Source organism: Fukomys damarensis, unplaced genomic scaffold, assembly GCF_012274545.1.
Source record: "Fukomys damarensis isolate Sample0158 unplaced genomic scaffold, DMR_v1.0_HiC HiC_scaffold_37, whole genome shotgun sequence".
Lineage (NCBI taxonomy): Eukaryota > Metazoa > Chordata > Mammalia > Rodentia > Bathyergidae > Fukomys > Fukomys damarensis.
The window spans coordinates 69,398,420-69,413,848 of NW_022900949.1; the positions used below are offsets into that span (position 1 = coordinate 69,398,420).

The window sequence follows — 15,429 nt, forward strand, 5'->3', positions numbered from 1 at the left end:
TTAATTGTGCACACACAAAGGGAAATAGGGTGTATTTCTCAGAGGAGGTAGAGTGGATAAGGGGACTCAAGGCAGTATGGTCCACGGAGAGGTTCTTTATCCTCATTCCTTACTTTGTATGTAAATGAATAAGGACAGGGCTGGGGATTTAACTCAGTGGTTCTGCCACCTGCCTCTCAAGTGCAAGGACCCGAGTTCCATCCCTGGTACCAAAAAAAAAAAAGAAGTAGTTTAGTTACTTGTTGCTTGTTAAGAGAATTGCCTGCATATTTTCTGGCTGATATATTTTGCTTTTTGTGTAGTCAGAACTCCTTGGAAACTTCTCTGTAGCAGCAGTGGCTAGGAGGAGGCTACCAGTCAAAAGGGGCACACTTCCGGGGGGTTCTTATGTCAACAAGTGCTGGCTGATTTGCAGCAGGTCTGTGCAGCAGCTTGTGTACAGGACGGACTTCTGTATGCTGAACCCTCCCAGGACTTCTCCTTATTGGCAGGCAGCAGCCATCTTTCTATCTGCCTGCATTCTGGAGGACTGAAGCTTATTTGTTTATATGTGGGACATTGTCATTTAGCAAGTGTGTGTGCCCATATGGTGTAGCAGAGCTTCATCAGGCCTGGAAAAGAAGTTCCATGAGATATATCCCAATTCACTGGGAGGTTCTGCCAAACTCTCTATTTGTCATCTTGTTTAGTTCTTCAAAAGAAGCTTTATATGTCATGGCCCGAAGGCATAAATGCCTCATCATCATTTGGATTCTTGAAGCAAAGCATTCATAATAGCAAACTCACTTTTAATAGTTTCAGAATTAACATCATTTATTCATCAAATTTACATCTCTTGTGTGTCTAGATAAATATTTTCCTATCACATTGCTTGAAGGGTAAATCTTAAGGTCTTTAAACTCTTAGAGATTTATTTATCTAAAGCTTGTGTATGAATGATTTGGAAATGAATATTATGAAAGCTAAATTTGCTCATTGTAAACTGTATGAAAAAAATGCAAAATCTTTATGAAAAAAAAAACAAGGCCAGTCAGATTTCTAAGACTGGCTCTTTCTAATGATGGGAATTCAGGTTTCAAACTCAGTTACATTTCTCAAGCCGGATGGGTTGGCAGGATGAATGAAGGCTCTGCCATGGCCCCGGACAGGGTGGATGTTTTGACTGTCGCTCCCTGACACGTGGAGAGGATCCAGGTTCCTGTCTGTCGGGGAGTCCAGACAGAATGCAGGCTGTGTATTTTGGCCCTTGATGGCATAGGGTCCTCACTTCTTCTATGGTTTCGTGGTGTAAAGCACATAGCAATAATTCAGGAAACTTTACCCTGGAAGTCCGCACCCCAGGGTGTCAGGCAGCCTCCTGTCTACTTCTTAGTCTTCTATCTCACTTTTTCCTGATTTACTTTCTTCTCTGCCCTCAGGGATCCTGTCCTTCACAGCAGATATTTGGAATTTCCTGGGGCTCGCTTTTATGATACTGAAAAAATTAGAAAAAAACTAAATGTTCCAATTCGGTGACTGGCTAACAATATTAGGATATGTCTGAATTTTGTAACATTGTACAGAAATTAAAATGATTTAGAAAAACATTTAATGCGGTAGGAGACTAAGATGCTATTATGCTAAATGAAAAGTCTGTATACCAAGTTCTATCTACATTATGATTCAGTGTCATAATTTATATATGTACATGTGTATAGTGGTACAAAAATCTATAACTAAATGTTAAATTATTAGTTATATTAAACTTTAAATGAAAATATTTACAACTGAATACAATAATTTATCATTTAAGTAATGAAGATTAGATATGTCAAGATTAAATTACTTTATTTCAAGGTAAATATATGTCAAATTGCAATCAAACAACAACAGTTAAGAGACATAGATATACATATACATATATTTGTAGAATATATACTTTTTAAAAACAGTAAAGCATTCTTAATTATCTATAATCTTTTTAACCACAAATTATATACATTTCTCAGCTATGAAATAAAATTAATATGACTAGGAAGACAGACCTGGGACAGAGTAACAACTTTACAAGTAGTTTAACTTTTATGTGTGATGTCAGTAACACCATTATACAAATAAGCCACTTTGCTGGCAATGTTTTGGCAGTGTGAGTCTTTAAGACACTGGCTGGATTTCACAGAAAGTTCTGAAATATAGTAACTCTTGCTTAGTGAGTCTTTGTACAAATTGTGTAGAAGCAGGTACAAGTCGGTCACAGTTGATAAAAGCTAAGCAGACACAAAAGTTTTATTCCCATTGGAAACTGGGCAGAATAATCCTGAGCTCTGATCTCCTGTTTGCTTGTCTGACGGTTTAACAAATTCTAAACACCTTTATGTGGAGGTCAAAAATAATGGAACGAGAAAAGAATGGGGAGATTCCATTTCTGCCAGTAAAATTTTCCAGTCAACACGAGCATTCAGTTTCTGACATTCTTGAGCGGCCATTGCCTATTTAATGCAAAATGTGACTTCTTGTTTGTTGTTGTAAAGGGAAAGCAAAGCTTTTGTTCAGAGCTTTAGGTAAGCAGCTGCAGTCCACTCCACGTAGCTAATGCTGCTTTGGTAGTGAAGCACTGTAGAGGAATGATTTTCGGGCTCCTTCTTTCACAAGATCACTTTACAGACAGGCTTTGAACATATCACTCCACCTCAAAACACTGCGTTGGCTTCTTGGCAGATGAGCTTACATTATCTGAAGGGCGGTAGGAAAGTGTGCTCATTTTTGTTGATAGGTTTGAGTGAGATTTGGCCTTTGGGGGAATGTATTTCAGAAGCTGGAGAAAATATTTTTTAAATTTTTTCCCCAGAAAGCCATAAAAAAGAGGGTTAAGGCAATTGTTAAAATAAGCTATGCAAATGGTAATGGGCATGGCAGTGTCCACAATATCTGAAATTTTACAGTCGTGTATAATGCCCAGCTGGATCAATACGTCCAAAAAGGTGAATATTTGGTGGGGAACCCAAGAAAAGAAAAAGAACAGAACGATCGCCATAATTATCTTAAAAATATCATCATTTCTTGGCTTGTTCTTCTGAATTTCATAAGCCTTCTTTAGGGCCTTCCAAATCAGAGTATAACTCGTAAGGATGATCAGAAAAGGAAACATGAAACCCAGTATATTTTTGGTCAGGCCCAGGCCTATGGGGAGGGTGGAATTTTGGGACTCGTAATGGAAAGCACAAACCGTGATGTTGGTGTTCTCAATGAAAAATACATTTCTGTGAATGACAACTGGCAAACTGGCCAAGCCAGCCAGCAGCCAAATTATGACGCAGGTAACTTTGGCAACAAGCATTGTGCGTCGAAGGCGAGACTTCATTGGGTGAACGATAGCCAGGTAGCGATCGATGCTAAGACAGGTGAGGAGAAACACACTGGCATACAGGTTGAAGCTGACGCTAGCAGAAGCTATTTTACATAGGTAATTGCCAAAGGGCCAGCGGTATTCCATAGCAGTGTACACAGCCCACAGTGGCAGAGTCAGCAGAAAGCATATATCAGCCAGTGCTAAATTCAGAAGAAAAACACTTGCTACCGTCTTCAGTTTCATGTAAAAGTAAATGACAATCACCACCAGGCTGTTTCCAAATATTCCCACCACAAAGATGATACTGTATAACGTGGGGATCATGACAAATATGTAATTGTGCCTTCCAGCTTTGGGGCAGTCATCTTGGATTCTTTTAATACCATCTTCGGTAGAAGAGTTGAGAATCATTTTGATCTCCTCAGTCGATTTAGTCTCAGGCACTACACCAAATGATCCTGGAAAAAGAATAAAAATAAAAAGGTAAAATATCTAGATTGGCACATGTAAACAGTAAGCTTCTCAATCTTAAATCCAGTAACTCAAATTTAGTCTTAAGAAAAACAATTTAGATCACATTTTCTGAAGAAACATTGTGAATTTATAAAGTTGAAAATTATAAGTTAGGTCAGGTGGTTTGCACCTCCTCCAGCACTCAGAGTGAGGATAGTGATAAACTCTGGTCCAACCTTGGAAACAGCGAGACTCTGTCTCCAATAAAAAAGAGCCGAGTGTGGTGGCACACGCCTGTGATCCCAGCACTGGGAAGGCTGGACAGAAAGATCACTGTGATTTTGAGAGATCAGCCTGGGCTACATAGAGAGTTCAAAGCCAGCGGAAACTCCATAGCAAGAGCCTGTCTCAAATTAAAAAAGGAAACAAAACAAAACAAAACAAACAAACAAACAAAAACCTCTGAAGGGATGTAGTTCTGTGCAATGCCCTAAATTTAACCAAAAGTACTACAAAAAACTCACACATACAATATATGTAATTTTTAGAACATATTGTCTATATAGGGAATGATGTTTTCCAGATAAAGAGAAGTGACATCCTATATGAAAACTGTCCAGATCCTTTTGCATTTTTTTCTGTAAGTAAATTCTCCCTTTCCAGTTGATTCAAAATATATTCAAAATATTGAAAAACATTACTGAATTAAATGAATTATTCGGAACAATTTGAAAATTATTTCTGAGGTAAAGTGATGTTAATTTATCTTTAATATGAGAAGTATGACACAACTGTATCTTATTATTTAAACCACTTTTTTCATCTCACCCTCCATTTAGGTATAGAAATTTTTAGTATTATCCTTTAAATAGTAAGAGTAAGTGCTTTGAGGTTACTGAGAAGTGGGTCATTGTAGGAATAGATTTAAAATGGGTAAGAGGAAGGGCTCAGTATTTTGGGAAATACCATTCTTGCCATGGTTTTCCTAGCCTCTACAGGCAGTAACTGTTTATTCTTTAACTTCAACTCAGTCTCGTAAAAATCTCTGAACCTCTCCATTGCGCTCCTGCTAGCCACATCTGGAGTTAACTCTGAAGTAACCCTTTGTATAGCGAGGCTGTCAAATGAACAGATTAGGCTAGGATAATCAGCAAGGCTTATCTTTGGTGAGTGCTTGAACAGCAGCAGTTCTTCGGGATTTTAGGAAGAGTCAGATGTGCAGGAAAGAGCTCTACAAGGACTTCTGCAAATATTTGCTTCCATATTTTAGATAATCAAAAATCAAATAGATCATTTATGTGATTTGGAAAATGAACACATTCTGTGCCATCTACGTCCATCAAAAAGTCCATCCTGGGAAGGAGGTTGAAGATGCCTTCTCCAAGTAAGTAATGCTATTCTTCCTATCCAAGTATTTGGTTCCGTGGCCTCATCATCTTTTCATTTTGCACTCAACTTTATACAACCCTAATCCTTTGCTTCTTTTGCTCATGGAAACATCGGTGTCACCTGTTACATTTTGTGGAAAGTTCTTTCAACTTTCGTTAGTTGCTTTGGAACTCTGGATGCAGATTTTGATACTTTAATCATATCTGTGTTCCTCAATGGTCTGTCAGCTGCTTGAGGGGAGGCCAGTTTGAATCATCCTGTTTACTACTGGTACAGTCCAGGAGGCAGTTGACAAAGACCTCAGGAATGACAGTGTGTGGTCAAATGAATGAGTGGACAATAGTTAACTTCGATGCTATAGAGAGTATCGAGACTAATTTCTGTGAGGCTTATGAAATTATTTTATAGCCTGCTCTTTTATAGAGTCTCACATAACTACTCTGTGTCCACTTTAGCCTCACTACAAATAAAAAAACAAAAACAAAACAAACAGGCAAAAAAATTTCTTTTGGTGCTTTCACAAATGTGTGGTTTAGAAAACAAGAAGAAAAGAGGGACTAATTTAACAGAGCGTAGGACTAGCCTTCTAGGGAGATACAGCTAGTTGCTTCTCACTTAGAAGGACTTTTGTATGCCTTGTGGACTCTTCCACTCATTTTATTACAGTTATTGAATATATTCCAATTTAGAAGTATAATTTCCTTAGGCAAATATTCTCCACTAAAAGTTAATTATTTCATAAAAGGTTTATGGGCTAAAAGTCACTCATGTCTTAATATGGATTAATTCACCTATTTGTTATCCTCCTAACATCGAGGTTTGATCAGCTGGATTTTGTTTAGGAAAAAAAAATTAGCAATTTCAAAGTTAAGGAAACTTAATAGTTGAAAAGGGTCTGGTTGAATGCCAAAACTGAAAACTGAGGTAAATCTTTGGTTCTGCCAAGGTATACTACATAAAGGCACAGATTTCCAATGATGAATGTCATTATATTGTGTCCATAAAATGTACCCATAAAATTAATTTTAAAATAAATCTTTGGTTCTGAGTATGAAGACTCTATGAGATAGAAAGAACTACACTGGCTATATTAGAATCCCAAAGCAGGAAGGAGATTTTCCTTTCTTCCCTCTTTTCCCTTTTGACCCTGTTTTGCGGGCACACAATCAGGATGGTTCTACCAATCCCGTATTTGGAGAGAGGATAATTTTATTGACTAGTCTGAAACTGTAACCAGCATTCATAATAGAATAGAATAGGGGAAAAGTTTGCATTTGAGAGGCTGATTTATAAGCATAGTTTTGAAATCCAACTTCTTCAAAGCTGAGGTCAGTGCCTTCTTCTGTTCCCGCCAATTCACAATGACTAGTGTTGAATGTGCAAAAGGTTGCTTCAGACCAGGTGGGGGATCAACCCTGAAAACTAGTGAGGTATTTATCATCTTAGTGAGCGTATCACTTGAGAATCTGGACACAGTGGTGAATGTACTAATTAGAAGAACATTTTAGCTAAGCATGTGTAGAATGACTATGACTGCCTGCTTAATAAGGAAACAAACTTTGTCATACTTAAGAGTGGAGGAAAGAGGGAGATAAATGGTAGGGGATGGAAAGGGAGCAAGAACAGGGAGGTAGAAGTGCAAGGAGCATATGCAGCAGGTATTCATTTGTCTGTCATGTGGCCACTGAACACCTACTGTGTGCAGGTGTCGAGGATGCAAAATGAAAAAAATCAGTCACTCTTTTCCTTTGTAGTGTTCAAGTCTAGCTGTTGGAAATAAAAGCCTTAAAGACAGAATTCTTTCTCATGTGTGGAAGGTTATACCACACAGAGGCTTGGGGGATGTTTTGTCTTTGTCACTGAGTACAGAGTACTAGGGTGCAGGAAGGGGAAAGGAATAAAAGAAAGCACTTGGATTCCTGAGGGTGCAAGGGAAACAGAATGGTAAAAATATGAAACCGGCCAACCTGAGTAGAGACTTCCCTTGAAACGACCCCTTCTCACCAACTTCTGCAGGATCATCACTGGGAAACGGCCCCTGAAAGTTTACAGATGTTATGTAACTGTTTTGGAGGTGTTGGATGTGCTCTGGGCATTTCTGGATATGAGGGTGACATGGGCCATTTTGTTATCACTATAAGCTTTCCCAGAGAAACACGGTTCGTAGCGAAGAGAAAAAGGAGATTTCTGATGATCGGCAGCAGCTTTAGACTGAGAACAAACTAGTGGGAAACCATGGGGATCCTTTGTTTTTGAAGTGGAAGAACCGTGTTTTGGCAAGAAACTGAAGAGAAAGATGTTCTGAGCCGCAATTCAGAGCCCTAGAGAAAACATTCTATTTCAGTTACATCTTGCTTCTCTTCCTAGGAAGATTAGGGGCAGGTAGAGCACAGGAAAAGCGCAGCAGTCCCTGGGTGCCAAATGACAGACAGGACTAAGAAGTTCTAGCGCTTCACTGCACAGTAAGGTGATAAAATAATGATCATGTGTTATATAACCTCAAATAGCAAGAAGAAAGGATTTGGAATGTTTTCATCATAAAAAAATGAAAAACACTTGATGAGACATACTTATTTCACCTGATGTAAACATTACAAAATAAATACATATATTGGAACATTACATAGTACCTCAGTAATATGTATTAATTTTTTTATTCATTTAATATTAATTTTAAAGAACCACCAGGAAGATCTACCTCTTCCCACTTTTTCCTATTTCTGGGTCTTGCTATAACTTTTATTTAAGCTCTGTGGTTTACATGAATTCTGTAGCACCAGTTAGCCTTGCGGGAAGATAAGTTTGGAGTCAACACATTTTTAATCAAACTGTGTTGTGCCACTTGTCATTATATATGTGGCTCTGGGTAAGTCGCTGCATTTCTCTGAATGTGAGCCTTAGTTTCCTCATCTATAAGATGAGAATAGTGACTCTTATTGTGCATGATAACTGTAGGAAGTAAATGAGATAACATGAAAGTACTGGATGTGTCTTTCAGACAGCAAGTGTAGATGTGTTTTATTTTAACCTTACCATTCTTTTTCGAAGAATTTACTCAGGGAACAATTTACTGAGAACAGCCATTGGTAAGGAAAGCATATATTTTAAAAAATGGTTTATCATTGGTAAACCTTTTTTGTTAAAAGGCTAAAAATGTCAAGCTGTTGTTTTTCAGAAGTATAGATAAAAATAGTCCTAAACAGCTGAACAAATGTGCTGGGAACCTTCCGTCTGCTGCAAACATAGGAATTTGCTTATTGTTGCCAGGCTACCTTTAGTCACTGTTTACTTTTTTAGGAATTACCTTGTATTCCTTCACAGCTTCCTGAATCCTCAAAACAAGCACGATAAGGACGATTTTCTTTCTTTTCATTCTAAAAATATTTTCCCTGCTTTTCTGATTATAATATTAATACCTTCTTAAGCTTTTAGGCAAGCTGAAACCAATCTAATTAAATTGTTCATTACAAGCTGCTGTTTAAATGAATTTGTAATCTAAAGAAAAAAAATAGTCCATGATTTCCTATGATAATAAAGATAGAACTAAAAGATCAAGTAATTACATTTTAGAATCATTTTCTATCAAAGTATCTCTCTCAAATATCAAAAAGAGCAGTCCGGTATTTGTAAGTCATTTGCTTGTAGAGTTAGACAGCTCAGTGAACACTCTGTTCAAAACCATTTTCTTTATTGCAGTTATTTTATCATTCAGGCTTCAGAAGCCATTTGCTTCTCTTTCTGTGTGCTCCTCTCCAGCAATGCTAAAGAGAGCGACTGCGAGTGTATATTCATTTGTGAATTTATTCACTCAGACACTGGTGCTAAAACTTTTAAGGAGTCTACTTGTTTTTTTGTAAAACTATTTTATCCTTATTTTTTAGCTTTCTGTTCATATTCTATGGTCTATATTTTCCTTTATTTCTTCAAACATTTTCAGCATTGGTATGTTGAGTCTCTACCTAATTGCTCCTTGGTATAGATTCTCATTGTTGATCTGTGGATACTCTTTTGAGGAATTTGCCTTCTCAGGTTTTGTAATATTTGGCTGGGTGTCTCTTTTCGGTGGAAGTGAACTTCCTTAGGAAACTGAGAATCTGGATAGCGGCAACTTGTGAAACTTACCCTTGGGCATACAACACTCATTTAATCTGGAAACGTTTTTAATTTGCATTTATGAGCTTAGTTTTCTCTCAAAATCTTTTCTGTATATACCCTAGATTAGACTGCCTACCTGCTATCAGATATTATTTACTTCCTTTACCATTAAAATTGTGAAAATTGAAGCACAGCAGAAAAGCACTGGCCTGGAGTCCTGGCAGAATCTGCCCTGCCACTAGCCAGCCACACCATCTACACTGGGCATTTAACCCCTTATTTTGTTACTCCCTAAATATTACAAAATATTTAGAATGGGAATACCAACCCCTGTTCTCATTTTTATCTCATCACTGATAGAGTTAAAAAGTGAGATCTTTGGAATACATAAAAGCCTTTTGAGACACGTAGCCATTTTATAATCAAGGGTAAGACAAATGAATTTGATTAAAGAAAGTTCCGTCTTTTTTTTTTTTTTTTTTGAGACAGGGTCTCAGTATGTAGTTGAGACTGACCTGGAACTCACTATGTAGCCCAGGTTGGTCTCGAACTCATAGTGATCCTCCTGCCTCAGCCTCCCCAGTGTTGGGATTACAGGTCTGCGCCACCATGCCCTGCTGAAAGCTCAGTTTTTAAAAAGAGTAATGACATTTTTATATTCAGAAATATTTTTCACTCTCATACTCAAATGTCTTTAAGAATTACAATGAGGTACTTGATTAACACCGGAAAAAGGTGGAAGGAGACATGGTATATAGGCTCTACATTTAAAAATGTGGTGCCAAATATTTGGGTCCAAGCAGGGGCTCTTAGGTCAAATCTGGAAGCAGACATATTTTCTTTGTCCCTAAGTATTTAAAGATTTGGAGATCTGAGTCCTCTGTGATCCCCACTGTCTTCTGTGTTTTGATTCTTCAGGTCAGTACCGTCCAAAGAAATATAATGTGAGCCACACATGTACTTCACATTTTTCTAGGTCACATTAATAAAGAGAAATTCATTTTGATCACATTTTATATAACCCAATATATCCGAATTATTATTTCAATATGAAAATTGTTGGCATTTATTTGTAACATGTCTTCAAAATCTGGAGTGTACTTTCAGCATCTGACACATCTCAGTAACCACTTTCCCAGGGCTCCTCCCGCCTTGGGCTGGCTGTCGGAGTGAACAGCACAGCACAGGTGCTTCCTTCACCAAGGTCTCTAATAAATGCTGGTGTCTGCAGCCTCACATTAGTTCAGGACTTTGCTAGAAGTGCACATGTCAGGCTCCACCCAAGAGGTACTGAATCAGAAACTCTGCAGGTGGGGTCCAGCAAGCTATGTTTAATGAACTCTCTTGGCAATTTGGATGCAGGCTAATATTTGAAAAAGACTTCATTGGGGCATCTTGATTTGCAAATGTAGTTTAAATGCTGATAATCATGATTAATAGGCACAACCAAACCCAATGCACATCAAAAATACTCCGAGCTAAAATGTTTGAATTTGGCCTCACAAAGCATCAGAAATTGAAATGTGAGAAAGTACTGCTTAAGAATTACTCATTACACCTTGCGTTTGCTTTAAACATTTAGCTCTGGCATAGCTAGGTATGTCCGGCAGGATGTCATCCGGTAGGATGCCCTTCACACCCACTCACGGGTATCTAAAATTCCTTTACCTTCCAGGCCCCCTCCCCATTAGAACTAGGGTCTCCTTGAGGAGAAAACACAGGGGCTCAGGGGAGAGCCAGGGTTAAGGTGGCGGAGAGAGAATAGTGACAGGGACCAAAAGATGGGAATTCAGCACATAGGACTTGCTTCCTATGGGCGGTCTGACTTTTCACTTCACCTGTGATTTATTTCCCCCAGTTGGGAAGTGTTAACAGTGGTGCTCATGGTGGGTGATGAAGAAGCACGTGTTCGTCCAGTCTCGTTCATAGTATTGTTAGATGCATCAAACCTGATTAGGTATGTGGAGCTCCTAGGGCTTGGGGCTTTAGTTGCTGTTGTCAAATTCACACTATGGTGTAAATGACTATTTCCCCCTGCCAGCAAATTTGGAGAGTTTAGGAAACTGCAAGAAGTAGCCAAGCTAAAGTATGAGCAAGGGGTGGACTTGGGGAGTGGAGCTGGAAAATACTACTAAAAAGCTGCTTATACTGGACTGCTTTGATAAGTGTTCTTACATCCTATGTAATTTAAAAATATGAATTACAATGATACTGCCCCACTGATTGGGATACAAAATTTCGACCATTCTATCAACCATTTTTGCGACTCCACTTCTTTTCTATGTTGGGCTAGTTGGGCTTTCTAATTAAACAGCCTGTGGCAACAGGCATGGATGCTGGGCCAATAAAAGGTAAACGACACTTTGCCGACTGAAAAATAAAATGAGACACCAGGGACTGCTGTTTCCTGTGAAAACTTCATTCGCAATAAGTGAGTTACCAGATCACACATCAGATTTGAAATTAAAATGTATTCCCTGCTTTTGTGTGAGTCTGAGCGAGAGTTTAAAATGAACTCTTTTCAAGAGAGCTGTATAAGATAATGTACCTTTTCTGCCTTCTGATAGTTTGTTCCTCCTCTAAATGTAAAATCAGATGCATCTTTTGGTTTGTAAATTGGCAAAATATAGCATTTTTGCCTTGAAGGGCTGGATGGTGTAGCAGTGTATTCTCATACAGCAGCAACTGTGGAAGGAAAAGGGGGATATTTTTTAAGACTTTGTGTCCTGCCAAGACCACTGTATCCTCTTGTTTTTAACTTTGCTGTGGGAATTTCTCTTTTTCTCACTTCCACTTTTCACAGTGGCTGTTTGCTTTTATCACCATCAACAAAACTGTTCAAGTTGTCACCTGTCAACGTCTACTCTGCTCTTCCTGAGCTGTGCTGTAACAAAAAGCTTGTCAGTGCTACCCTTTTTTCATAAGATGTTAAAACTCTCCTCTTGTCCTTCTGGCTAGCTAAGCTGATTCTGTTCCTGTTCTCCCCAAGTTGCAAACTTCCAACCAGAAAGCAACTGTGGTTAGGGAGGGAACCTAGTAGTAGGAAACAGAAAAAGTACAATTTCATCTGAGGCAGCAGAAATTTCAAATGATAAGCTGGTATGATGGAAATATCTAACACATTCTAGTTTTCATAAACAAACATTTTTGGCTGAACTTCTTCTGCGGTTTCAAAATCTTGGCAGTTACTTCATTCCAGCTGAAGATCATGGCTGTTTGAAATCTTTTGCTTATTTTTCCTGCCCAATTAATTTCTGTTTTTATCTCCTGTAAGATAGAAGTCTATAAATAAATTGAGAGTGAAAGCCTCCTCTCAGAGAAATATTTACATAGAACTTCTCTATACATAGAAATCCTCCAAAGTACTTAAAAATTTTATTTCTTCATCATTACCTACATGTTAGACATTCGGGATGCAAGAATTATTGCTCTCTGACCTTCACCTAAAGGAAAATAGGGTATTCTTGAGATAATTAGCTATGTAAGTGGAAAGAAAGTCAATTTAATCTTTTTTAGCTATATAACTGAGCACAAGGTGTTCAAGTAAGCTTATGTAATGTAAAATTGTTTTATTTTTCTCTGTATTTCTGTAGGTTTCTGATTTATAATTGAAAGGACATAATGATGGCTTAATACTAACAATCCTATTTATCATTTATGATTAAATGAATATTTACTGTGTGCCAAGTATTGTGTTAATTGCTTTAATCTTTGTAAGCACCCTTTGATGGAAGACATTGTCATTTCTATTTTTAAGATGAGACAATAGGCTTAGAGAGCAGGTCTTTCCATTTCTGACATCTTATAAGTAATATTTCAAAGCTTCTATTATTAGTATTTTTATTTTTTGCAGTGTCATCTATTCATAATCTATTCCAGTGTATCTCAAGCAGGCATAATTCTCAAGCAGGCCATTTAGCAATATGTGGACACATTTTTCATTTTTAAAACAGGGGAAGGGATAGGAAAGGGGATTATTAGCACCTAATACTTAAAGACAAGCAATAATGCTAATTATGTTACCATGCATGGTAAACATCTAGCCCAAAATGTCAGTGTGCTACTATTGAGAAACTCTGCCCTGGCCTGTACTTTTTAAAAAATTTTGATATTTTGCAGCTTTTATATGGGATAAGTTAACTATACACTGCATTTTATTGGTAGATTTGCTTCATGTTTTATGTCTTCTCAGGAAAACTAAAAGATAGATTCTGAGAATTTTCTAGAATGTCAGAAATCTACACAAATACACTGGCAGAGAGACTCTGAGTGGCTTCATCATAGAAACTTCAAGGACTCTATGGCTATTGTGGTGACCCCAAGGCCTGCACCAGAGGGAGGAAGCCACCTCCTCCGGAAGTCAAACCCTGCCCCCTGGTGGCACTATCACCACAGACATATTCCAGTGGGAGCCGGAGAGTGGCCATCTGCTCCCTTAGGGTCGAACTCATTTTGTAGTATTTGAGTATAAATTCAGCTTTCGTTTAAATTTTTTTTTTTTACAAGGAGCAGCACATTAAATGCATAACATGTCATCAAAGTTCACAATTAAACCAAGTAGAGAAAAGTGTGGGGGAGGAAATGATACATAAGTGTAGAACAAATGATACTTTTTGGAGATTTGGCAACCAAAGAGTTTAGTTATTAAGCTTGATTTTCTTGCAAGCCCCTTCCCCAATACACACACATAAGGTCACAATATTAATAGTTTATTGGTTCTTCTGGTAGTTTATCTTCAAGCTCCTGATAGTGTAGTTCTATGAAAAAAGCACCACAATGTTTGAAAGACCAGCTAAATCAGAGGAAATTATATTTCCCTCCTTTTCCCATTAAGAACTCTATTCTCTTACTATGAAAACATCACTGAACATCTTATCAGAGGGTGCAGTCTTTTCTGTATACTGATGCCAAATGAGTAACATTTTAGTGAGGCATTTGAAGTCGTGATATGTAACTCGGTGGAGATAAACAAGGTCATTTACAAGGTCTTTTCATTGAGAACATCAGAGCTTTCAAAAGATGTATGTAGTCTGTCCTGGATAATCAGGGTAAAACAGAAATGAAGAAAAAGCCTAGAAAGTACAAAAATAAAGAAGCAGTCAGACAGAAACACTCAAAGTTAGGAGTGAAAAGATATGGTGAATGCTGATGTTAAATCTTAATATGTAAAACTAAAAGCACTGAGTGAAGGAGCAGCATAATTTAAGAATTGGAAGAGTGGGATTTCAGTTTACTGTAGGATTAAAAGGATTAAATATCATATGGTTTTTCTCATATGAGAAACACAATAGATAAAGAAACAGCAAAATAAAATACAGATAATAGGAAGTAGCAAGATAGATATTTGTCAAATGGGAAGGGAATCAAGAGATGGGGGAGGAAGGGAGCAGAAGGGATGAAAAAATTAATATATGTTATGTACACAAAACAACTCCCCACAAGGGATATAATCATTATTTACTGCAAATATGTACAAATAAAATATAAAAATTGTATTTTGTTGAAAGTACTGAAAAAAAAAAAAAGCTTAGAACAAACATTGACCTAGATTTTGTGATGAGGGTCCTAGGGGTCTCTTTTTTTGCCTTGCAAGAAACTGAGACCACAAACAATTCATTAAATCTTCACTGGACTTTGATCTGACAAACTGGAATGATACTGCCAAGCTTCTACCTTGACCTTGGAAGAATACTGTGTGTTTGAAATAGTTTTTCTCTCCGTGCATACATTCAGTATGGAGAGACTACATAACAATAAAAACAAGTTTAGTGAGTCACTAGAGTGGAAAGCTAATCTATATACCAAGAGATATATATTCAGCATTTAGAAGCTTAAAAGCTAATGTTAGCAATTCATCAGCTGTCTGCTTGTAGGAAATAATCCTACTACAAGCTTTGCACTCACAAAGGTCAGGGCTAAGGTCCTTGCCCTACCTCTGATTACCCATGTGATTCACTAATTTACTCACTTTTTGGCCTTAATTTCCTTATCTTTAAAATGGGATTAAAACCAATTGGGTACACCGGGCGTGGCGGTTCACACCTATAATCCCAGCACTCGGGAGTCTGAGGCAGGAGGATTGCTGTGAGTTTGAGACCAGCCTGGGCTACACAGTGAGTTCCAGAGCAGTCTGAACTACATGGTGAGACCCTGTCTCAAAAAAA

At 37.8% G+C, this 15,429-nt stretch overlaps 1 protein-coding gene across 5 annotated transcripts in view; it reads right to left on the bottom strand.

The window, feature by feature from the left end:
* Positions 1–1,983: 1,983 nt before the first annotated feature.
* Positions 1,984–15,429, bottom strand: part of Agtr1 (angiotensin II receptor type 1) — a 32,118-nt gene continuing 18,672 nt past the window's right edge. For 3 of the 5 annotated variants that reach the window (XM_010625281.3, XM_010625283.3, XM_010625284.3), the window contains one exon: positions 1,984–3,786. In XM_010625281.3, the coding sequence (XP_010623583.1) occupies positions 2,660–3,739 (1,080 nt within the window). In that variant the 5' untranslated portion in view covers positions 3,740–3,786 and the 3' untranslated portion in view covers positions 1,984–2,659. Of the gene's footprint in view, positions 3,787–7,137; positions 7,209–11,813; positions 11,885–15,429 lie in introns of those variants that run through there. The other 2 variants (XM_010625280.2, XM_033759700.1) reach the window with 2 other exon arrangements.